Here is a 23,419-nt window from a genome sequence, read left to right as displayed (position 1 = left end):
AAAATAACCTGGTTTTAATGTGGGGCATATCTGAGAAAGACAAGATATGCTTTATACACCTAAATAGGATTAGCTCCACTCCAGAGGAGCCTCTGTGTCTTTGCTTTTTCTTCTAGGCATTAATGGCTATCATTCATTCTCATGAGGAGACATAAAGCCTGTATTAGGGGCAACAAGCAGTAGTGATGCCAAAAATCCAATGCATCCAGATACCCTTGCGCTCCAACCAGCTGGCAGGCACTTCAGAGCTACTCAGGAGGAGGGAGAAGCACATGGAAACACCTGCTTTGATCAGGGCCTGACTGAGAGCCAGGAAGCAGGGGAGCCTCCAGTGCCTGCATAAGCTCCCAGTCTGAGCTGCTTCACTGATGAGGCAACAGCTTTCATCTAAATTCCAGCCTCCTTGACCTGGGGAAATGGACAGTAAAGGTGCAATGGCCTGACAAAATGGTGCAGCCACCATTGAGGACTTCATGAAAGCAGATCAGTGTTCTACGAACTGCTGAACTGTGATGACACAGTTGAAATTGAGCAAAACATTTGGGAGGTTTGAGAGGAAGCAGCAGAACCCAAACAGCTTCACTGAAGCAACTCATTTAGTTAAATTAGGAATGCATTAGAAAGCATTCTAAGCAGGATAGTGTGTGTGTGTGTGTGTGTGTGTGTGTGTGTGTGTAAAAATGGCTTTTGGACTTATTGAGTGGCCAACTACTGCTCTTTATAGGATTGATAAATTTGGAGATACTGTTCTGCAGACCATTTGTACAAAATAAACAAAAATGGTTTCAGAATGCATGTACAACTCTAGGTCTACTGTTTTCTATAAAACCACATCCTGAGGAGCCAAACAGGTGTTGTAAGAAATACCACTTCCTGTTATAATGAGACTAATGTTTCTGTGTTGGCATCTGCTTTGAAAAATCCAAACCTTTACAGGAGAGTAAATTGTGCAAAAATAGTCACAATGGCTAGAGTAGACTTTACCAACCAGTTGCCCTCTAAAAGTTTTGGACAAACTCCCATCATTACTGTCTGTTGGATAGCTCAGCTGGTTAGAGTGTGGTGCTGACAATGCCAAGGTTGCAGGTTTGATCCCCTTATGGGACAGCTGCATATTCCTGCATTGCAGGGGGTTGGACTAGATGATCCTCAGGGTCCCTGCCAACTCAACAATTCTATGATTCTATGATCCTGCCTGTTGGCCATGCTGACTGGGGCTGATGGGCATAGGAGTCCAAAACATGTGGAGGGCACCAGTTTGAGGAAGGCTGGCTACACCTTACAGAGTTTCGCACAGCATAGGGCAAGGAATTAGAGCAATGACAGCCAGACTGCTGACTCTAGCTGCATACACACTTTTCATTCTAGAATCAATGAAGACTCAGTACTTGTTTTTTTTCCTATGCAGTCATACACACAACCTAAATCTAGTGTGGAGTAATGGTTAAAGGTAAAGGTACCCCTGCCCGAAGGCCAGTCGTGTCCGACTCTAGGGTTGTGCGCCCATCTCACTTAAGAGGCCGGGGGCCAGCACTGTCCGGAGACACTTCCGGGTCATGTGGCCAGTGTGACGAAGCTGCTCTGGTGAGCCGGCACCAGAGCAGCACACGGAAACGCCGTTTACCTTCCCACTAGAAAGCGGTACCTATTTATCTACTTGCACTTTATGGGTGCTTTCGAACTGCTAGGTGGGCAGGAGCTGGGACCGAAAGACGGGAGCTCACCCTGCTGCAGGGATTCGAACCGCCGACCATGCGATCGGCAAGCCCTAGGCGCTGAGGTTTTACCCACAGCGCCACCCGCGTAATGGTTACAGTGTTGGAATAAGACCTGGGAGAGCAGGGTTTCAATCCCCACTCTGCCATGAAATTCCCTGGGTGACCTTGGGCCTGTCACTGTCACCATCTCTTAGCCTATCCTACCTCACAAGATTGTTGTGAGGATGAAATGGGGAAGAGAAGAACCGTGTACACTACCTTGAGATCCTTGGAATATAAAGGTGGTATAGAAATGCAATAATCAAATAAAAAATAGATGCATTGTTTTGTCTCTAAAAGCACTTCTTGAGAAACTGGTTTCATTTTGAAAATAAACGCCCATTGCAGATTGATTCTGCACTGTCTTGTCTTGTGTTCATTTTTTTTTACCCACAAAAAAAAAAAAAATGGGGGGGGAGGGGTTGTTACATAAGAGCCCCAGAAGCACTTCAATTATGTAACCTAAATTTGCAGGTATACAGTTGAATCATACCTGCAAAAAAGCCACAGCCTGAAAGCAGCCTAGATACCCTTACAATATATGCAGTTATAGGTTGAGCGCCAGTATCAAATTTCAAAACAAACACAGACATTATATGTCAGGTACTATGGATCATGAAGAATAAATGCCAAGAAAGAAGGACAGTAAGTAAGAAGGAAGATGGTTGGTTAAGGTAAAGCTTCAACTTCGTGTTTAGCTTGCTGTGATGATAATCAACACAAGCACCATCTATTTTACCTGGCTGCAATGAGATCCAGAAGATGCTGCCATCTGTCATTGACCTTGCCAAGTTTGTACTCAATCTCCAAAGCTTTGCTTTCATGGCTTGCTTTAGCAAGTCGCTCTCCCATTTGCTGGAGCTGGACTTTATTCTCTTGAGCGACCGCAATTTCATCTTGATAATCCTGGATGACAGAGGGATTGAGAGAGATCATAAAGCTTATTCACAATACCCTCCAGCTGAAGACTATAATAAAACAAGTACTTTGTAATGCTTGTTTCAACAAAGCCTTGCAGAACATTTAAATCATACAGTAGCTAAAAACAACGTTCCTTCCTATTGCTTACCTAGCAGCAATGACATAATGACATAATAAGAATGAAATACAAACACAAATTATTACACTAGATTATTTCCAAGTTTTTACCTAGTTTAATGTAACTGTCTAAACTGAGAATGTTTGAAGAAAGGCGTACAAAAGAAATTCAGAAGCACTGTACCTTTTTGAGTTTTTCTATCATTTCTTCAATGAGGATATCTCCATTTTGGGAAACTTTACTCTCCATTTGTGTCAACCATTCACAGAGCTCCTTGTTCTTCTCACTGAAGACTGCCCACTCATTCAGTCTCTCACTCACTTGCTGCCGTCTCAAGGAAACCTTTAAAATGTGTAAAAAGGAAATAAATAAATAAATCACACTGTAACACAAACAGAGTCCTTGAGCTGCTGTACAGGTGTTTCTGCACTGAAGAGAGAAGTGCAGACAAAACCTTTCACGACTCCTTTAACAGCTTAATGATCATGGTTAATCTCAGGATACTTCTGGATCAAATCCCATTTAAGTCGGGAAGGCATCTTCAAATACTGGAGGTCACACAAAGATGAACTGTAGTCTTCAGTATTATGCACAGGCTCTGTTCTACTGTCCTAGGTGTGCTGAGGTAAGGACATCCCCATATAAGCTGAAAGGGTGTCCTAGAACCTTCCTACAAGTCAATATTTCTGTGTGGCAGCAGCAAGGCCTTGGTACTCCCTGTTTATTGACATTAGGCAGGCACCCTTGCTATACTGTTTTAGGTGCCTGCTAAAATAAAATAAAATGATTTCAGCAATCCAACCCAGATACATAATTTAGTTATGTATACATGGGTTTTATTGTACATTTGCTGATTTTATATTGTTTTATGTACACTGCTTGGAGATTGTTTTAATTAACTGGTTTATATTTTTCCTTCACACACACACACACACACACATATATATATATATACATAAAAATAAATAAATAAATATAGGCCAGTCTAGGTTTGCCTTGAGTTAACATGAAACAGAGAGTTGCTATTTGAATTCATACTTTAGATTTGGGGGGAGGACAAAAATTATCTTAACATTTGGCATGTGAGGAAGACTTCATCATGAAATGAGACCTGAGGCAAACTTTAAGTCACTGCAGATCTAGACTGAAATACTTTTACTGCTCACACTAATAATTTAAACTGTATTTGCCCAACAGGCATTTTAAAAATAAAAGCCATGCAAGTAAATTGGCAACTCAATCCATAAATATGGCCACTATTGGCACCAGATTATATACAAGTAATATGCCCACAAGCCACATGTCCCATGGATTTGCTTGTCCTTTTCTAGCCAACATACCTAAAGACATGAATGATGACATCAAAAAAGAAATAAGCAGTAAGTCTTGGGGAGATAGTACAGCAGGAAAATAATAGGTGTCTGGTTTAACAAGATGACCCCTGCGTATGAAATCATAAGTACTCTGTTTTGATTTTAAAATGTAGACTAAAGGAAGATTAGGAAGATGCCCTGCTATTTTTCAAGACAATTGTATGACTACAATCTAACGGCATCCTACTTACTGCAGCTGTTTCATCTTTTCTATAAGTGCAGCTCCTTCTGAGTTTACATAAGCTTCTCCACTGAGGAAGTGAACACTTCATAAAATGACTGCAGCAGGCCCTCGTTTTTGTGTATTTTAAGCTGAGATGAAATGATACCCCATTTCCTTTTGCGGTTCTCCACACACTAGCATTAGCAAAAGTGTGGTTCTAGCAACCTTGCTTGTAAATTCTCCTCTAGCACACAGTATAACCATCAGATGGCAAAAGGCTGGTAAGTCTAAGTTTGTAGCATGTCAGTCCTTACTTTTTCTAATTGAATGAATAAAGTTAGGGGCTTCCTGGGCTGATGCAACTGTCTGTAACTTCTTACTGGTTCTCATATTGTACTGGAAGTTGCTTACTGGTTTAAGAGGGTTTGTTATTATTATTTTTAAATGATGCTGTTTTCTACTCAAAATTGAAACTAATCCTACAATTGTTCTGCATGCTGTTCATACATTCAGACCTTTCTATAACAAAAGCAGTATCATATGGAAGCCCCATTTGTATTCCCCATCCCCAATTTATACATTTATTTTAGAACAATTTCAATAGACTATTATACAAAACAGAACTACAGATACACAAACACAAAGAAAGGGAACTGGTGGGGAGCAGGCACATGTAGCTGGGATTCAATCTCAAGTAAAGTCTACTGTCTATTCACAGAAGTCCATACAAAGAGTCCCAACAGAGCTCCATTTGTGTCTAAGACAACCCCATAAGATTTTCAGCCAATGGGACTATGTCTCTTTATTACACATATACATACCAACTTTTCTTCAAGCAGCTCCTGGAGCTATATCAAGGCTGCTCAAGAGAGCTTCATTGTTGAGCAGGAAATTCTAACCCAAATTTCCCAAATCTAAACTCAACACTCCAGATGTTACACCACACTGGTTCTCTGCTCTGACCTAAAGGTTTGGTGCAACCTAATGGTGAATGCCCCCCCCCCATTCCCCCCCATGAGTTATACTACTTTACCTGGTGACACAGCTCTTCCCATTGTCTGTGCAGTAGTTCAATGCGCTCATTGAGAACTGATATATCGTCTGCACTGATAAAAGAGGACAGAGTCTCCTTCAACAGAGCTAGGTGAGCAAGATCATCTGTCCACCCCTCAGCAGCACTCTCTAGCTCCTGGATTGGAAGAAGAAATTCTATGAGGCATTGGAATATTTGAGAAATACACATTTATTATTTGCTTTTGGTGATTCTGTGCAGTACTATAGAAGAGAAACCCTTTTCTAACATTAAATCATTATAATTAAATAAAAATAGTTATCAAAAGCTTCCTATCATAAATAATAGCAACAAAAAACAAGTATCTGGGTTCTGGTTTTTTTGGCTCAATTCAAACATTCCGGCTTTGAAACATCCTTTCCCCAGCACAGCTGATCTGATCAAACCTGGAGCCCTTCTATAGGCCTGATTTTAAGCAAAACTTGAGATGTTGGGACATCTGATCAAGCCCCCCCCCCCCACACACACATTTGATTTGACTCTGTGGCCCAGTAGTATAAGCTAGCCTGACTCATTTTCTGAACAATGGCTGCCGCAGCCACTTTTATGCCATTGCAGTTATATAGCATCTCCTTTGGGGCCAGAGTCCCTTATGCAGGAGTGTTTTTACCTTACAACGAATCTGTTCTGTGTGGAGTTCATCATGATGGTCTGGCAGTGGCTGGGAGAGCTTCTTCTTGAAGGATTTTAACTTTTCCAAAGAATCTGCTATGCCTTTTTCACATTTCTCCCAGTCCTGAAAGGAGAGGGTGTGGGGAAAGACAATATGATTGTAATTTTCAGAATCCGGGCAAGGAAAGAATACAGAGAATATGCAAAAAGAAAAGAAAAGAAAAGAAAAGAAAAGTGATGCAATTGGTCAATGCTTCCCTCAAAGTTACTCCAAGTGTTTTAACTAGTTTGCACATAATCATGTAAAGTAGAGATGAGATCTTGTTCTCATTATATAAAGCAGGGCTGGGGGGACATGGGTCCCTCTAGTTGTTGCTAGACTCCAACTCTCACCCACCTCAGCCAACATGAGCAGGGATGATTGGAGTTGTAGTCCAGCAACACCTGGAAAGCCACAGGTCCCCCACCCCTGATATGAGAAGGCAGTTATGAACAGAGACATGGACAGAGCTGGGGTCAGTGACTTTGTCTTTCTCACAGAGGCATAATAAAACAGCATTATTTGAAGTGGTGAATTCATTAAGTAAACTTACTTTTAACAAGAATGTAAGCTGTTTCTTCTGTTCCTCAAGTTTGAGGCTAGCCAATTTCCAGCACTCCTGGATTTCTGAAAGTTCAGACTGTAGGGATGTTTCTGTCTCACCATCAGCACAGAGTAATAGCTGCTTCCCTCCTTCCACTGTTAAGATGTAGCTTCCTTGCTGGCGAAGGAGAACCTTTTCTTTAAGCTGTGAAGACCAATGACATTCTTCTAGCATCATTCTGTTTTCCCCCACAATACTTTATTTGATGGATCAGAACTATTCTAAATCCTAAACTATTATAAGTACTCTTATTCTTTTTATCTAAAGAAGATTTTTTTTTTGCAATAGTTACCTGTCTTATGTCAAAGAAAGAACTAGTAGTATCTACAATAAAGAGGCACCTACCAACAATTTCATTTGCTGTTCCTCAGGGCATGGAAGAAAGGGGGAAAATAACCTATTTTCTCTTTCCTCTCTTTTCTGCTCTCCCTTCTCTTTTTTTTATGAATCCTTTTCATTTTTCTCTGTATCTTTCCCAAAATAACTCCCTTCCCCCCTATCTTTTATCGCTCTACACACATGCCTCCTACTACTGGGAGGCCACCCCATATATTGAAAATGATAGTTAAAAAATGTGTTACCAAAATATGTGCAAAGCCTTTTTTTAAAAAAAAAAATACATTTCACTCTTCCTTAGAATGCTCAGCAATTTACATCGGTCTCCCAGTTTCTCTCATACAGCACTTACAAAATACAGCAGGCATCCCCAACCTGCGGCCCTCCAGATGTTTTGGCCTACAACTCCCATGATCCCTAGCTAACAAGACCAGTGGTCAGGGATGATGGGAATTGTAGTCCAAAACCTCTGGTTGGGGATGCCTGAAATACAGGAATGCTGTAGCATCAGCTACCCTTCGGAAATAGAATCTGATGCCTCCCTTCCCTTTCCCCATATTCAGTTTCAGAACTTTAGAGCTATTATCCTTTTCTTTTACTGTTTATCAGCACAACTGCAGGAGTGACTCCTTTCATTGTCTTCTTTTATCCCAGTTACTACAAACTCCCAATACTTCATACCTATCTACACTATGAATCTGTATATAAGATTTGAACTCGGCTGGTAAGCATTAAGGTTCAAGGACTCCCTAAAGAGGTACACCAAAGAAGTGCACCTGGAACAAGCCATTCACAGCAAATCTGGGGAATAAGTAGCAATTAGGTATGGCTAATGGGGAATCAGCCAGATGCTAGGCTGATATTTTTGATGACATCCTTTGTATGTATTTTATACCAATTGCGGCTACAACTGATGAATGTATTCACTTTTTACTTACAGCAAAAATTGCGCTTAATTCCAGTTTTATAACTTTAAGGGCCTGCCAAGGTTTACCATGAAGACAGAAGTGCATGGCGTGCTCTGGTCCATGGGGTCATGAAGAGTCGGACACGACTAAACGACTAAACAGCGACAAGGTTTACCTGCATTTCATCCAGCAATGCTCTAGCCTGCTGCAGTGGTATAGGAACATTGCCCAGTCCAGTTGCTGTCTGACCAGACACTTCCACCAGCCACTTGCGCAATTTCTCTGCCATCTCTCTGTAGCGTTGCCATTGGCGAATCTGACTGTCAATTATGCCCCGCCTCTGCTGGGCTCTGCGAATCACCCCTTGCCACTGATTACTGAGGAGGGCCAGTTTCAGATTAAACTCATCCCTATAAGAAGAAAGGACACAAAATGAAGGATTTTGATATCTGTCATTCAGCCAAACAGCACCAAGAGAGCTTCCAAAAACTGTAGGGTCTGTGAACATGATAGGCTTTAATTTAACAAAAAACTGGTTGATGTCTGAGCTCTAATTCTAAGGTCTTATTACCTTACTTCTGGTGTGATCAGAGGAGCTAAAGCTAAGGCAGCTGGAATAGTCAGTACCTTTGTCTCTAAGGTTTCATTGTGATACCACAAAGTATCTGCAAATTTCTTTGAAAGAATCAGTGAGGGCAGATGAGGAGCAAACAAAAACAAAGTTCAAGGGTAAGATTAAAAAGACCGCAAAATTCCACCAGGCTTCTGATATGTCCTGTATACATATATTCTATTTTATTGCTAGACATGGCAATTTAGTTATCTTGGCTTAAGCATTTATCAGCATATAAACACTTGTATGTTTTGTCTAGACCAGAGTATTTCTATGAGAACATTTTTCCTGAAGTGCATTTTTCTCAACACTCTAGGGATGAAAGCACCCCTGTGATTGTTGTTTAGATTCACTCTGCTCCACCTTCCTTCTGAATGAAGGTTAAGAATGTCAAAAGTAATTTTTGAAATCAACAAATGCAAAGTTTGCCACAGCTAGCAGTTCCTCCTGGTCACTTCTGATTTTTCCATCTGAGTAACTGACACGAACAATCACCTAAGTACATTGATAAAGCACGAGCTGAAAAAGAGTGTTTTGATGAAATTTATTCCTTTTTGTGCTGCTTGGCAATGCACACAACTGCTTGTACATATCAGTAAGATGGAGGAAAAAGAGGGATAAACAAAAGTTGGTCAGACTGTGATCTCTTACAAAGTTCAGTTTTTAAAAAGCACAATAATGAACTGAAGAAAAATAATGGCATAGCACTACTTCAGAAAGAAAAGCAGCATTCAAGAAGAACTTTTGTTGCCTAATATTTTTCCCTAGTGCCCAAGAAGCTTAAACCCAGCATTTACATCTCCCACATCTTCCAACTTCATCTTCATTAGAGAGTCAACTGGACTTTTGAAAAGGGAGTCCGAAAGGATGCAAAAGGAGGAAGAAAATTATTTGTAACTGTCTTCACTGTGGAAGATTTATTTTGTTTTATTTCTTATTCACCCTTTACCATAAGGTTCCATGGAAGCTTACAACAATAAAATATACCATTTCAGATCACTGTGCCTGAACTAACTTTTTCCAGGAGAGGAATACAAGGAACTGTGGCCAACAGTGGTATCAAGAGAAAAGGTCCTAGGTGTTACTGACAGACTACTAGATCAACAATGGTAACACACAGGGCCCAGCTGACATCCTTAAGAAAGCAACTTCCTTATGAGGAAAGGTTACACCAATAGGAGCTTTTCAGTTGAGTAAGGAGGAATATAAAATAATTAAATTATGTATGGTGTGGAGAAAATGGACCCCCCCAAAAGCTTTTCTCCCTCTTTCACACCACTAGAACCTGGGATCACCCAATATAGCTCAATGCTGGAAGTCAGGACAGACAAAAGGAAGTACTTCTTCATGAATAATTAAACTTTTGGAATTTGCTACCAGAGAAGATAGTGATGGCCACAAAACTGGACAGTGTTAAAAGAGGATTAGACCATGTCATGAAGGATAAGTCTGTCAATGGCTACTAGTTATCTTGGGGATGTACTACCTCCAGTTGGAAGTAGTATGTCTCTACAGACTAGCTGCTGGGAATCCCAAGTGCAAAGAGTGTTAATGTGCTCAGACTCTGCTTGGGGGCATTCTGCAGGCCATGGAGGCTGGATTTTGGTCTAATCCAGAAGGCTCTTCTAGTATTCTAGTGGTAAAGGTTATAAGAAAGTTCTTCTAGGACAAGGCAGGGGGGAGCCTATTTTCCCTGGCAATTTGTGTTAGCACAAATAATGATTGGAAGGAAAAATGAAATGCTCTCATTAGGTATACTGCAATAATCTGAATATTGTATTTGCTGGTGTCGACAATTTCCCAGGCTATTCTTCTGAATGAACTATCCAATTTAACTTTCATTTGAAGAAGAACACAATTGGCAGCTGGATGTCCAAATGATTATACAAGAAAGCAGTGGAAACAAATCAACAACAAAACCCTTCAGCCCACCCACCAGCTGGCTGTGGAAGCTTCTGTGCAGCAAAACAGAATGGAAATTGTGGTGTAGCTGGAATTAGTGTGTACACATTTGTGTGTGCAAAATGCCAGCAGTCCTGTGCTGACCTACTGCTAACTGAGCAACTGCTTTTTCAGAGGAAAAAACACAGAGGCATGTGTTCAGAAAATCCAACAAATTTTGCACTTTATGTGGTTGACACTTTGAATAGAACAGAGAACAGAGAAAAATTCTGCAGAATTATAAAGAGTCAAGTTCTGCACATTCTTACCTGTCATCCACCTGTCCTTGCTCAAGAAGGTGCTGACCATCCATGATGATGGAATGTAAAATCTGCTGCCGACTAAACATCTCTGCTTGGAATAGCTAGCGTGTTAGAAGTTTAAAAAAATAAGAAAAAGGGGAAAAATCAAATAAGCTTAAGGACACTGAAGCATTTGGCTCCAAAACAATTTTTCCACTTAGTCAGTATTCTTAGAATTCAGCTTTTTTAATAGACTGCTGGTCTATTAAAAATAACTGGTTATTGGTACCAATTGACCTAAGTACAGTTTCCCAAAGCCTGGGTGACTCGTTAAGTAATCAGGATCAAAGTGTCTGGGGTTGGTTTTTTTTGTGTGTGGTTTTCAGGTTATTTGGTCTATGCCATGAAAATTGAGAGCACCAAATTTTTAATCATGTTTTTATATTAATGATAGTATGTTGCTTTCTATGATGTATAAGAAACACATTTCAAGTAGTGTTTGCTAGAGATTTCCCTTTTGCTTGTTTAATTTTTTGTTACACAACAGGGAGAAGAAACTTCATTTTAAAGGGAAAAACCCTGGAAGCGTACTGTATTCTAAGCACAAACAAACATATTGTTTTTTCAACTTTTAAGATAGCGTGGCTGAGCATTCATCGTTATGTTCCCTAGAGACCTCTGGTGGCAATAAGCTCCACTGTTAGCTTTCCACAATGGAAGACTTTAAAAATGGAGACAGAAGAATCACATTACAGGTGAAGGAATATGCAATGATATATTAGCATGTTTAGCCTGATAGATTAAAAAAAAATGACCAAGGGCTTCAGTTACTGACCTACTGAGGCATTATTTCCCTCCCACCCACTTTAAAAATAAATATCCCAGGATCCTGCATATGAATAACCACAGTTCTGCCAGTTCAGTCTATGACCTTTCAACAGTGAGGACAACAGGAGACAACAACCCAACTCCCAATGTCACCCTGTGGAAAAAATAACACTCAGACAGAGCCATCTATTTAACTGAAGTTTTTATATATATACTCAAAACCAGATCTCCTGTAGATGATATAAGAATTTGAAGGAAGTAATGTACCCCATAATATATTTACCCTTAACAACTTGGGACCAGTTTATCTAAGAGATCGCCTTGCCCCACATGTGCCCACTTGACTGCTACAATGGGTAGAATTGGCTAACTACAGGTACCATATAATACCCATTTGCCTTTCTAAGTCCTCAATCATTTAGTGTGGCAGCTCCTGCACTTTGGAACTCCCTGTCTGCTGAGATCAAGCCGGCGCCTTCACTGTACTCTTTTTGGCACCTGCTAAAAACATTAATGTTTAGACAAGCCTAGTCAGATGGTTAAACATTTTAACTTTTGTGTGTTTTAAAGTATGGTTGTGAATTTTTCTTGATTTTATTGTTTTATCTTTTTGTACTCAGCTTTGAGTTTGATTTTACAACCAAATAGTATATAAATTTTATGAAATATAGCTAGATGATAGATAAATAGATAGATGATAGATAACACCTGCCTGTTTGCTAATGGATGGGGAATGGACTGAGCAAATCAAACTATGGAAATCATTTGACAAAGTAAGACTTCAAATAAATTAACACCTGACTCAAGTACCCTCTTCTAGTTGTAGAACTCAGACTAAGCACTCTCTACAATCATCTTGCACAGTACATTGTGCAGAAATTCTTCTTCTTCATCATCATTATTATTGATTAAATTTATATATACCACCCTTCATATCTGTAGATCTTAGGGTGGTTCACACACAGCAGTTGCTATGGCTGATACCAATGCACTTCCAGCTCACATATAACACAGTTAATCGGAACAAGTGAAGAAGGTGTACGGAAGATGACAAAACCTAACACTTGAACAACAAACGCTTATGGTTGCAGTGGTTGCAATCTACAAGCCACTGATCAATCTAGCCACAGATTGGATTGTCAGTTTGCTCGTTCTTTCATTACAACTTGCCTCGTGCGCCCTCTGCTGTTCCAAAAGAAGTTGGTAGTTTCCTGAAATCTCAGCAGCCAATTTCAGTTCCGTCTGAACCAAGAATTCCATCCAAGTCTCACATTTTTCTAGGAAGGTCTGTTGCTGCAGCATGAAGGATTGCAGCTTACTGCAAGGATAAAAGAGTGATTCAGTAACACCTCAGAGCTTGCTAAAACAAATTTACAGCAGTTCTTAAGGGAGCCATTTCACTTCACTTTGGCCTAAATGAGATTATTTATTTATTCATCCTGGGTATTTTTTAAAAAGAAAAAGTACATACATAAAAATTAATTTAAAACAACTACCACAGTAAATAAACACACACATTTCTGCTTGCCTACTTCATTAGTTTGAATGTTAGAAGAATATGTTTTCCCCACTTAAAATGTGCCTTTAGTTCATAAACAAAAACCCACAGCTACCTTCATTTTGGAAGAACTGATTTAGCAAAGCAACCTCCGTTTCAATAAATGAAGTGATTAGCTCATTGTTGCTATTTCAGAAAATTCACTAGTAAGTACAGGAGATTACTGTCAGGTAAGTGAGTACAGGAGGGCAATTTCAGGAATGAGTCTTCTCAAGCTTCTCACAGGTACTAACGCTGTGTGCACACACACATGGGGTTGTGCCCCTGCTCACTTCAAGCAGGGCCCCAAAGTTGGCAGGCAGAGGAACTAGTTGAGCTGGGGCAGGGGCAGGAGGGCTGCTGCAGCCTGCTGCGGCTACCCCCTCCAAAGTTTGCTTGAACTGCCCATCCACAACCTTTCATTTGTGCTGAAATGTGTTGTCATGCTGTAGTTTGCAGCAGCACCTGTTGGCAGCCAAACTGAAGCATGACAACATATTTTTATAGAAACAAGCAGAACTAGCTTTCCCAACTTGGTACCCTCCAGATACTATGGATTATAAAAAGCCCCAGCCAGCACAGTTGTGGTCCAAAAATATCCGTAACGTACCAGGTTAGGGAAGACTAATGGAGATTATTCTGCTTTCAGGAACACAAGTGAATCAATCAAACTTTTAATTTCTCCCATTCTTATGAAACTATAGAATAAGTTTAAAAACCAAGCCTGGAAGCATCAAATTTATTTAACCGTGCTACATTAAACCTCCATTCAGTCCAGGTTAAAACTTTGGTCCTTTATAAGTTGTCCCACCTGAATCTTTCTGTGGTTTGTGACGAAATGATGGACCAATGCCTATTTAGATTTTGCATCCTTTTGATTTCTTTATCATTCAGGGGTAGTCTATATCCCAGCTCATTCAGACGATCCATATCTGGTGCCATACTGCTGAATTTTAACATCTGGCGCTGTATAGTGACAGGGAACAAAGAAGTAATCAGAGCATATGTGCTAGGATGCTGATCATCAGAGAACCAGAATGAACATACATATCAGTGCTTTTATGGATATTCATGTAAGATGCCTTTCATATTTTAGCACAATTTTATAATAATAATAATAATAATAATAATAATAATAATAATAATTTATTATTTGTACCCCGCCCATCTGGCTGGGTTTCCCCAGCCACTCTGGGCGGCTTCCATAAAAACCAAAAATACACTAAAATATCACAGATTAAAAACTTCCCTGAACAGGGCTGCCTTAAGATGTCTTCTGAATGTCAGGTAGTTATTTATCGCTTTGACATCTGATGGGAGGGCGTTCCACAGGGCAGGCGCCACGACCGAGAAGGCCCTCTGCCTGGTTTCCTGTAGCTTTGCTTCTCACAATGAAGGAACCACCAGAAGGCCCTCGGCGCTGGACCTCAGCGTCCGGGCAGAACGATGGGGGTGGAGACGCTCCTTCAGGTATACTGGGCCGAGGCCGTTTAGGGCTTTAAAGGTCAACACCAGCACTTTGAATTGTGCTCGGAAACGTACTGGGAGCCAATGTAGGTCTTTCAAGACCGGTGTTATGTGGTCTCGGCGGCCGCCCCCAGTCACCAGTCTAGCTGCCGCATTCTGGATTAGTTGTAGTTTCTGAGTCACCTTCAAAGGTAGCCCCATGTAGAGTGCATTGCAGTAGTCCAAGCGGGAGATAACTAGAGCATGCACCACTCTGGCGAGACAGTCCGCGGGCAGGTAGGGTCTCAGCCTGCGTACCAGGTGGAGTTGGTAGACAGCTGCCCTGGATACAGAATTGACCTGTGCCTCCATGGACAGCTGTGAGTCCAAAATGACTCCCAGGCTGCGCACCTGGTCCTTCAGGGGCACAGTTACCCTATTCAGGACCAGGGAGTCCTCCACACCAGCCTGTCCCCTGTTCCCCAAAAACAGTACTTCTGTCTTGTCAGGATTCAACCTCAATCCATTAGCCGCCATCCATCCTCCAACCGCCTCCAGGCACTCACACAGGACCTTCACCGCCTTCACTGGTTCTGATTTGAAAGAGAGGTAGAGCTGGGTATCATCTGCATATTGATGGACACCCAGTCCAAACCCCCTGATGATCTCTCCCAGCGGCTTCATATAGATGTTAAAAAGCATGGGGGAGAGGACGGAACCCTGAGGCACCCCACAAGTGAGGGCCCAGGGGTCTGAACACTCATCCCCCACCACCACTTTCTGAACACGGCCCAGGAGGAAGGAGCGAAACCACTGTATGACAGTGCCCCCAGCTCCCAGCCCCTCTAGACGGTCCAGAAGGATGTTATGGTCGATTGTATCAAAGGCCGCTGAGAGATCCAGCAGAACTAGGAAACAACTCTCACCTTTGTCCCTAGCTCGCCGGAGATCATCAACCAGCGCGACCAAGGCAGTTTCAGTCCCATGATGAGGCCTGAATCCCGATTGGAAGGGATCCAAATGGTCCGCATCCTCCAGGCGTGCCTGGAGTTGTTCAGCAACCATGCGCTCAATCACCTTGCCCAAGAAAGGAAGATTTGAGACTGGGCGATAGTTGGCCATACTGGCCGGGTCTAAAGATGTTTTTTAAGAAGCGGTTTAATGACCGCCTCTTTCAGCGGATCTGGGAATGTTCCCTCACAGAGGGAAGCATTCACCACCCCGCAGAGCCCATCGCCCAGCCCTTCCCGGCTTGCTTTTATTAGCCAGGATGGGCAAGGATCCAGGAGACAGGTGGTTGGTTTCACGCGTCCAAGCAGCCTGTCCACATCCTCGGGGGTAAGACACATCCATTACAACAATAAAACATATTCAGTTTAAATCCTTATGTTCTGCTGGAAAACAACAACTCACAGTTTACTTTATTGGGGAAAAGGTTCCCTGAAGTGTTTGTTCTCATTAAACATACTTTAGTATCAGACAAATTTCGCAAGTAAAAAAAAAAGCCACGCTTCTGTCCTAACTCACTTTAAGCTCTTCCATTCTATTCCGTATTGTGGACAGATCAGATGAACTACTTGGGTCTTGTTCTTTTAGCACTTCTTCAGCTTGCTTTATCCAATCCTCTAGTCCTCCTAGGCTCTTGGAAAATGTCTGGTAATCTTGAACCCCAGCCTTGGATTAGAAAAAAAAGGAAAGGAAAGGAAAGGTCATAAATTATGAAATGTGGGTTTCTTTTGACTAATTGTCTACCAGTAACAGTGTATGTTAGCAGATCTTGCAGCTTGGGTGAATTAGAATGGAATAATCACAGTTTCTGGCGTTCAAAGGCATTATTCATGCAGGAACTATTTATAAGAAAAGTGGAGATGAGAGAGAGAAAGAGAAAGAAAAAGAGAGAGAGAGAGAGAAACAGCAGATATCTTGTCTCAACAAGTTGGGAGAGAACAATAAACTAAATGGCTCAGCCTTTAGAGATGGAGTTAACTTATACAGAGAGCTATAAGCAAGTACTGGCTGGATTGCTAGATAAATATGGACTTCTTAGTGGCTCTTTTTTTACGTGTCTCCTCATGCCCTCCTACCCTGATATTTTACCAACTGTGAGAATCTATATACTACCCTTTTCTTGTTTTTTTCTTCTTATTTGTTTTGTTTCCTATTTCATGCATAATTAATTAAAACTTTTTTAAAAAATGCAGCAGCTTATGAGCTACATACATTGCACAAAGACTTCTCCTCCTTTTCCACAGACATCTGTCCTATTGCCATGGGGCAACTCATCCATAATGTGACCATTTTAGACACAATAAGAGCAAAATGCTAAATAAAGACCAAATATCATTGTTTGGGTGTCATTCATTGCAGACATAGTTGTGGATGAAAACTTTCAGACCAGTCATTCAATATGGTGACTACTATTAAAACAATGTGACAATAATGCTATTCTGCAAAAGCTGGTTTCATTTGCAGAAGTGATAATTACTATTATCATGTCCTAAACAAGGCAGTACGACAATCCCAACTTAAAAATAATAATAGGAATAATTGTATGCCACCCATCTGACTGGGTTGCCCCAGCCATTCTGGGTGACTCCCAATGAAGTATTAAAATCACAGCAAAACATCAACTTAAAAACTTACATGAATTATGTGAGCAATGGAAGGCACTGGGAAAGAAGGAGCTGTAAGTGTGTGGTAAGGTCTTCCTACCTGTAGTATAGATTGCTGCCTGCTCAGAGCCTGTTCTAAGGATGATAAATTCTGGTTCAGAGAGACTTGACCATACTGGAGAGCTGCTGCTGCAGAAGAGTCCACCTGTTGCTTCAGCTGTTCCCCCAGTTCATGCAGAACAAACAGAGAATCCTGCACGGTCTTCATGCCTTTAAGCAAGTCCTGCAGAGATTGTGATACTTAAAAACAGCATACAAGTAGCTTCTGAGCGGTGATTTTTCATAGTGCAAAGTATTATTGAACTTAGAATACGTTAACATGGACCTCAGCTTAACTGTTATAGCTGTGTTAGCTCTCCTGGAAGAAAATGGTACTGACCATCTTGGCTGTGAGTCCTAGGTACCTGCTACTTGCCTTGCAGGCAAGCATTCATGTATTCATTCATTATTCCCACACACAACACACACACATTTATATGCCATCTTTATCTTCGAAGGAGCTCAAGATGGTGTACATAGTTCTCCTCCTCTCCATTTTACCATCACAACAACCGTGTGAGGTGGCTTAAGCTATGTGATGGTGACTGGCCCAAGTTCACCCAGCGAGCTTCATGGCTGCATGGGGATTTGAAAACCTATTCACTGGATGGTGCAGACATCACCAACAAGGAAGGCAATACCACAGTTCCAGGACTCTGAAGATGTAGCAATCAAAATAATATGGGTTCAGGGGTAAGGTGGCAATAAGCAACCTTATCTCATCCTCCCAGTTTGCTATTTGGGGGGAATGCCTTAGGGTCTCAGGGCAAATTTGGTGTGGGGAAATGTTTTGGAAAAGCTGATCTCCTTGGTCTATGAGTGGCAATGGTCTGAGTGGAGGATCAGGGACTGGAGCCCGGGAAAAGAATGAGTATGGTAAAGGTGTATTGGAAGAGAAGGGAAACACTTCATCTGTTCCCTTGTCAGTATTCAGCTAGTTTTTAAGAATCCTTGCTGTCAGGGGCTCAGGAGCAGAGGCACAGGGAAGAGAGGAGATGGAGAGCGAAGGGGAAGAATCCGAGGGGAGCGTAGGAGAAGAGGACAGTGGACCGAGGGATTCCATGAGCCTCTCCAGCGAATCGGAAGATTCACAGAAGGGGGCGCCAGTGGCCAGGGGTAGGGGGTTCCCAAGGGGAATGCCCCAAGAGCAAGGGGGCAGCAGGGACTCCCAGAGCAGTAGCTGGAAATCAGGACCAGCTTCCCCACCAGAGCAGAGTGGGGGGGAAGAGTCCCAAGGATCGGGGCCAGTGCATTCCCCACCAGGGAGAGAAGATAAGGCAGGGCTGACCACGCCTCCATCAGAAAGTCGGACAACGGAGGAGAGGTCAGATCCGGCCAGTGTCCCGGAAGAGGGAAGCAGTGACCGAAGTACTGTAACGGTTAGGAGAAAGGTCACTGGGCTGGCGCGAGAGGCAAGTTCAAATGTACAGGAGCGCGGGACAGCAGAGAATGAGGATTGGGAACCGGGTCCTAAAGCCCGCCGGAGGGAGGGGGAGGAGCTAAGCGACTCAGCGTCGGAAGAGTCCAGAAAGGGCAATGCCCCAGCGGGCAGGAGGACCCAGAGGAGGAGAGAGCAGCGTAAAAGGTGGAGCAGGGCTAGGATCTTAAACTGGTGTCATAGGGGAGGAGACTCAGACGGGACTTCGCCTATCTAGGGTTTAAGACGTAGGGCTGCACGCTGTGGCTTTGAAATGGAAACTGAACTTCAATAAAGACTTTTGTACATTACTACAGCCTAGCGTTGGTCCTCTGTGAGCTGGGACCTAGAGGCAGCTCTGACACTTGCTTATTTAACATTAGGGACCTTGCTGCAGTTAAAGAGTGTGGACTAATGGGCACAGCCTTCAGTTTACTGAACTTACGTTGCAATCATGAATCCAAGCAGCAATTTCATCATCAGCAATGTCCTTGCTAGTTGCAGCCTTCAGAAGTTCATTTGTTCGGTCCTCATACTGCTGAACTGTGGAGCAGCACTGTGTGTAATAGTTTTTGTACTTTTGCCAGAGCTGAAGCAGACCCTTACTGGAATGCAGATGCTCTGCAATTTCTTCTAGAAGGTTGTTCCATCTAGTGATTATAACCAATGGATTGTGAGATAGAGGAGCTCACAGAGGGAAAACAAAATAGACTATGGAAGAACTTTTGAGTACATCTTCATCTTGGGTTTCAAAACTTCTGCATGAATAAGAAGGCAATTTGGCTATTTATCACAAAAACAATTTGAAAAAAGGAACACCAAGTATGTTGACTAATGGACTTTGAAGCCAATCTTCATAACCCTATGATGACCTTTGTTTTGTTCCAGAAAAAAGTAATTTAAAAAAAGAGAGATGTAGGGGCGTGAGTGTTAAAGAAACCCTTCATTTGAAAACTGCATGTGGAGAAAAGAACAAAATACATTACATAGAATGAAGTGGTAGGCTAAGGAGGTATAATTCTGGACACCATATTGCAGATAGAAGGACCTGTGAATGTTTACTCACATTAAAAAGACAAACATGTAGTAAACTAGTAGATCAGAATTAAAATCTGATCAAAATCTTCTCCCATGGGGTGCTCTAACTCACACAACTTCCAAGGGGGTTTATTAGAAAAGTGTGTGTATTTGAGACCATAATTTAACTGGATTTGGGTGTCTACTTTGCTTTGAAGCTTCTGGTTTATACTGGAACTATTTAACGTTCAAATGGTACCAGGAAATTATTTTTGTTTTGCCTGTTTTATACAGATGACTTGAACAGCCTAGAGTTATACTGGCTCAGAGAGAAACAGATTTTCATTACAGAGCTGGGAAGATTAGGGTAAAACTACTTGATGAACCTGCAAGCTTGTTTTGCCCCTCCCACTCTTCAGGTACCTATTTGGGATTACGTTTAAAAAATACGTTTGGTTTCTTACCTCAAGTTCATTTCTTTCAAAGTGTTATTAAGTACTTCTGTGACAGGTGGGTGGCCTTCTTTCAATAACTGATTGGTCACTGATCCAAATTTCTGTAAGCTATGGTCTTGCTTTTCCAATTCATCCTGCAAGTTCTTTAAAAAGAAGGAGAGAGATTAAAGTGGAAAGAAATGTGCAATTGCAATCAGGAAGGAAGACATGGAATAATAAATTATTTATTCACAGGCAGGAGTTACCCACTCGAATTCCAGTTGACGTGACTCCAGAGAAACCACATCGGAAGAAGAGGAGTGGGCCTCTGTAGAGACCTCCAGCGCCACTGCTGTCAGACAGTTGAACAGCCTGAATTGCCTTGCTCCAAAGACACATTGCCTGCCCACAACAGCCTCACACACTCCACCTCAATCCTAGACTTTCCCGCTTCTCCCCAGGAGCAAAGGTGGCATTGGGCCTACCAACAAGTCCAGAGCCAATGATGATGCTCTTTCCAAGCAGTCCGAGGAATTCACTACAAGGTCTACTCAGGAGGAGAAGCACAGGAGCATATGTACAGTGGGACCCAGCAGATAACCAGAAAGGGGTAGGAGCCACATAAGAGGATATAAACCTCCCAGTGTCTTGTGGGTTGCCTATCAAGTCCACAGCTGCATAACCAAGCCCAGCTTGCTCCAGCTCTGAGTTCACCTGTCGTCCTTCTCCAACCTGGTTTGCCCTCCTCCCAGGTATGGGGAGCTGATGATGGATTCCCCTATGCATCTGATTATAGGTATGTCTGACTTCACCTTTTATGGATCCCCTTTTTTTTACTTTTTACCTACTGAACTTCCACCACCAACTGAATATTTTTTTTAATTATTCCAGTAGGCATTTTAATTGCAGTTTGATTTTAAAGTTTTAAATTTTCTTTTCAGAGTCACATCTGGCAACCTGTTAGCAGGAACTAAAATGGTGCTAAGAGGTGTTGAAATCCTAAAGCACCACTGAATGAAGAACACAGTAGAACAAGTTTGCCATGTTTTAAACGCAGTTTTAAAAGGCTTCAATTGGCAATAATTTGCTTCCCTGCAAAGTTTGGAAAATTCCCTGACTTTCCTAAATACACTAAAGGCTTTGATGCTCATGTCCTTACCTGGAGGTTATCAACTTGAACCTTCACTGCTTCCAGGGAACCTGTAAGGAGATGAAAGCGAGATAGCGAGTATCTGGCTTCCATCAGGTAACTATTCAGTTCTTCATAAGCTGCTTTATAAGAGTTCCACTGATCAAGGACAGACTGCAGCAATATTTTCAGCTGGCCAACCTGACAGAAAAAGAAACAGAACCAAACAATAAATAAAAAAAGAAAGTACAAATGCCATTTGCTGCCGGTTTAAATCATTCTGAAGACAAGGTTACTATTTCAGATTTTATTATTTTCTCTGGTCTAATATTGACACACACACACACACACACGTCCCCTGCAGCCGCCAGCACCACCTATCATGCTGATATGGAGCAGATTTTCAGGAGGCAGAGTGGTCTGCATTGGGGAGGAAGAATTGCCAAGGGTCACCTCTTCCTCATCATGGAAAAACTGGATCCAGCCAATAGCCTATGTATTCTTTAGTGTTGTAAGATGAGTTGCAATCCAAACAGAGTAAAATGTTTAAAAAGCTCTACATAAATTCAACACAAGTGAATCAAATTCCTTGGCTAACTGCAGCAACACATGCACAAATTCCCATCGGCTGCTCTTTGAGCTAAAATTCCCCTCTTCATAAATGCAGCCATACTTGCTTACCATGTGGTCCAAATTTGCCCAAGAATGGTTTAGTTTCTGAAGTGTGTTCATGACAACAACAGAAACTTCTTCTTTTTTATTCTGTATCAAGGAAAGGCCACACTGTTCCACTTTCTCAACTTCCTTTTCCTTAGCTTTTATTTGCTGTTCAAGTTCCTGAAAGAAATACAAATGACCATGGTTTTGTTTTAGGTTTTCAACTTTCTCAAATGTCGAAAGCATTAACAGTTCCCGATAAACAGTGAAAGATCTGGTGGAGAATTTGCACAGCTCTCTAATGCAATGGATTTGCCATAAATAATGATTCACATATTGCCATTTCAATTATTTTTAATTAAAACAATAGGCTGTATCAAATGCTGTATGCTTACCTTTCCACTCCTCCTCCCCACACCTCCCAAATCCACTCCAGAGAGTCTTCCCAACCCACTGGAGTTACAGGGAAGAGGAAAGAAACAGTAAGTTCCATCACACAAGTGGAACAGTAGCATTGGATACCACCCTGTGTTTATTCAGAATCACCACATTCTGAATATGATTCTGAATGTCACTTAGATTGCTCATGGCCCATAACTAGAAATCACAAGAAGACTTGTGCATAGTCTTTCGTAAGGTTGTATATTACCTATATTTGCTGTCAAAATATAAAGTTACAATTAAATAAAATTACGATTGTAACATTTTTGACAAGTTGTTCCAGTTCTGTTTTCTCAGTATAAAACACTTTTTTTTCTATTTCCTGGCAGACCAATGCTTCACTCTTCATTTTGGAATGGTTTAATGGCTAACATATTCTCTTTTAGATTTACACTGAGGTCTACAACAAAATGTTCAAATAAATAAATAAAATTTAAACTGGCCTGAGATCAAAGGAAAGAAAAATGCACCAAATGCCAAAAATACTGGAAGAGAAATACTTTCATCTTTCCAATCTCATAACTCAATTAAAGTGTCGTGCTTGCTTCTGATTTACTGCATAGATTTTCCTAAACTATTTGAGGAAAATTTGAATGCTATCTATCAGCAGTTAATATAGGAATTGCAATATTTGCATTACATTGCTCTAATGGGTAGTGTTAAGAGTAGACCTATTAAAATCAGAAGACTTAAGGCTAACTTATGCTGATTGATTTCAATGAATTTACTCTGAGTATAACTAAGTTGAATATCACTCATGTCTAAAGACTTAGAAAAATGATTGCTTTTGGTTTTTAGCAGACAAATTCCTGCCAAAATATGGCCTGGTTTGTGTGACACGCTAAGCCAAGCTGTGGCTTAGGAAGCTTGCAGCTAGTTTGCTCCTCTTGCCCCTTTTTGCTACCATGCCACATTAAGCCAACTTAAAGTTTGGCTTAGTATGCTATCTGGATCATGACTCATGGTTAAGCTCTCTCCTCACTAAACTAAGAACAAACCTTGGTTTGTGGGGGTCTCTAGTGTGCACTGTCACATAAAGACAATAAATTGGATGAGGTTCTAGATGTTTACCACAAAACATCTGGGCACTAAATTATACTTT

At 41.5% G+C, this 23,419-nt stretch overlaps 1 protein-coding gene across 13 annotated transcripts in view; it reads right to left on the bottom strand.

The window, feature by feature from the left end:
• The window catches only part of SYNE1 (spectrin repeat containing nuclear envelope protein 1), a 296,053-nt gene that overhangs the window by 52,654 nt on the left and 219,980 nt on the right, over window positions 1-23,419 (bottom strand). For all 13 annotated transcript variants that reach the window (XM_079971464.1, XM_079971452.1, XM_079971451.1 and 10 more), the window contains 15 exons: window positions 21,901-22,056; window positions 21,250-21,420; window positions 20,121-20,254; window positions 19,085-19,289; window positions 17,224-17,406; window positions 16,039-16,185; window positions 13,877-14,031; window positions 12,699-12,846; window positions 10,728-10,822; window positions 8,080-8,314; window positions 6,610-6,804; window positions 6,015-6,140; window positions 5,366-5,521; window positions 2,980-3,138; window positions 2,497-2,663 (listed from right to left, as the gene is read on the bottom strand). In XM_079971464.1, coding sequence (XP_079827590.1) covers window positions 2,497-2,663; window positions 2,980-3,138; window positions 5,366-5,521; window positions 6,015-6,140; window positions 6,610-6,804; window positions 8,080-8,314; window positions 10,728-10,822; window positions 12,699-12,846; window positions 13,877-14,031; window positions 16,039-16,185; window positions 17,224-17,406; window positions 19,085-19,289; window positions 20,121-20,254; window positions 21,250-21,420; window positions 21,901-22,056 — 2,432 coding nt within the window. The remainder of the gene's footprint in view (window positions 1-2,496; window positions 2,664-2,979; window positions 3,139-5,365; window positions 5,522-6,014; window positions 6,141-6,609; window positions 6,805-8,079; window positions 8,315-10,727; window positions 10,823-12,698; window positions 12,847-13,876; window positions 14,032-16,038; window positions 16,186-17,223; window positions 17,407-19,084; window positions 19,290-20,120; window positions 20,255-21,249; window positions 21,421-21,900; window positions 22,057-23,419) is intronic.

The sequence above is a fragment of the Podarcis cretensis genome (assembly GCF_951804945.1).
Source record: "Podarcis cretensis genome assembly, chromosome: 3".
Classification (NCBI taxonomy): Eukaryota; Metazoa; Chordata; class Lepidosauria; order Squamata; family Lacertidae; genus Podarcis; species Podarcis cretensis.
Note: the sequence above shows the minus strand (reverse complement) of the source record. Positions and strands in the feature narration are given on the sequence as shown.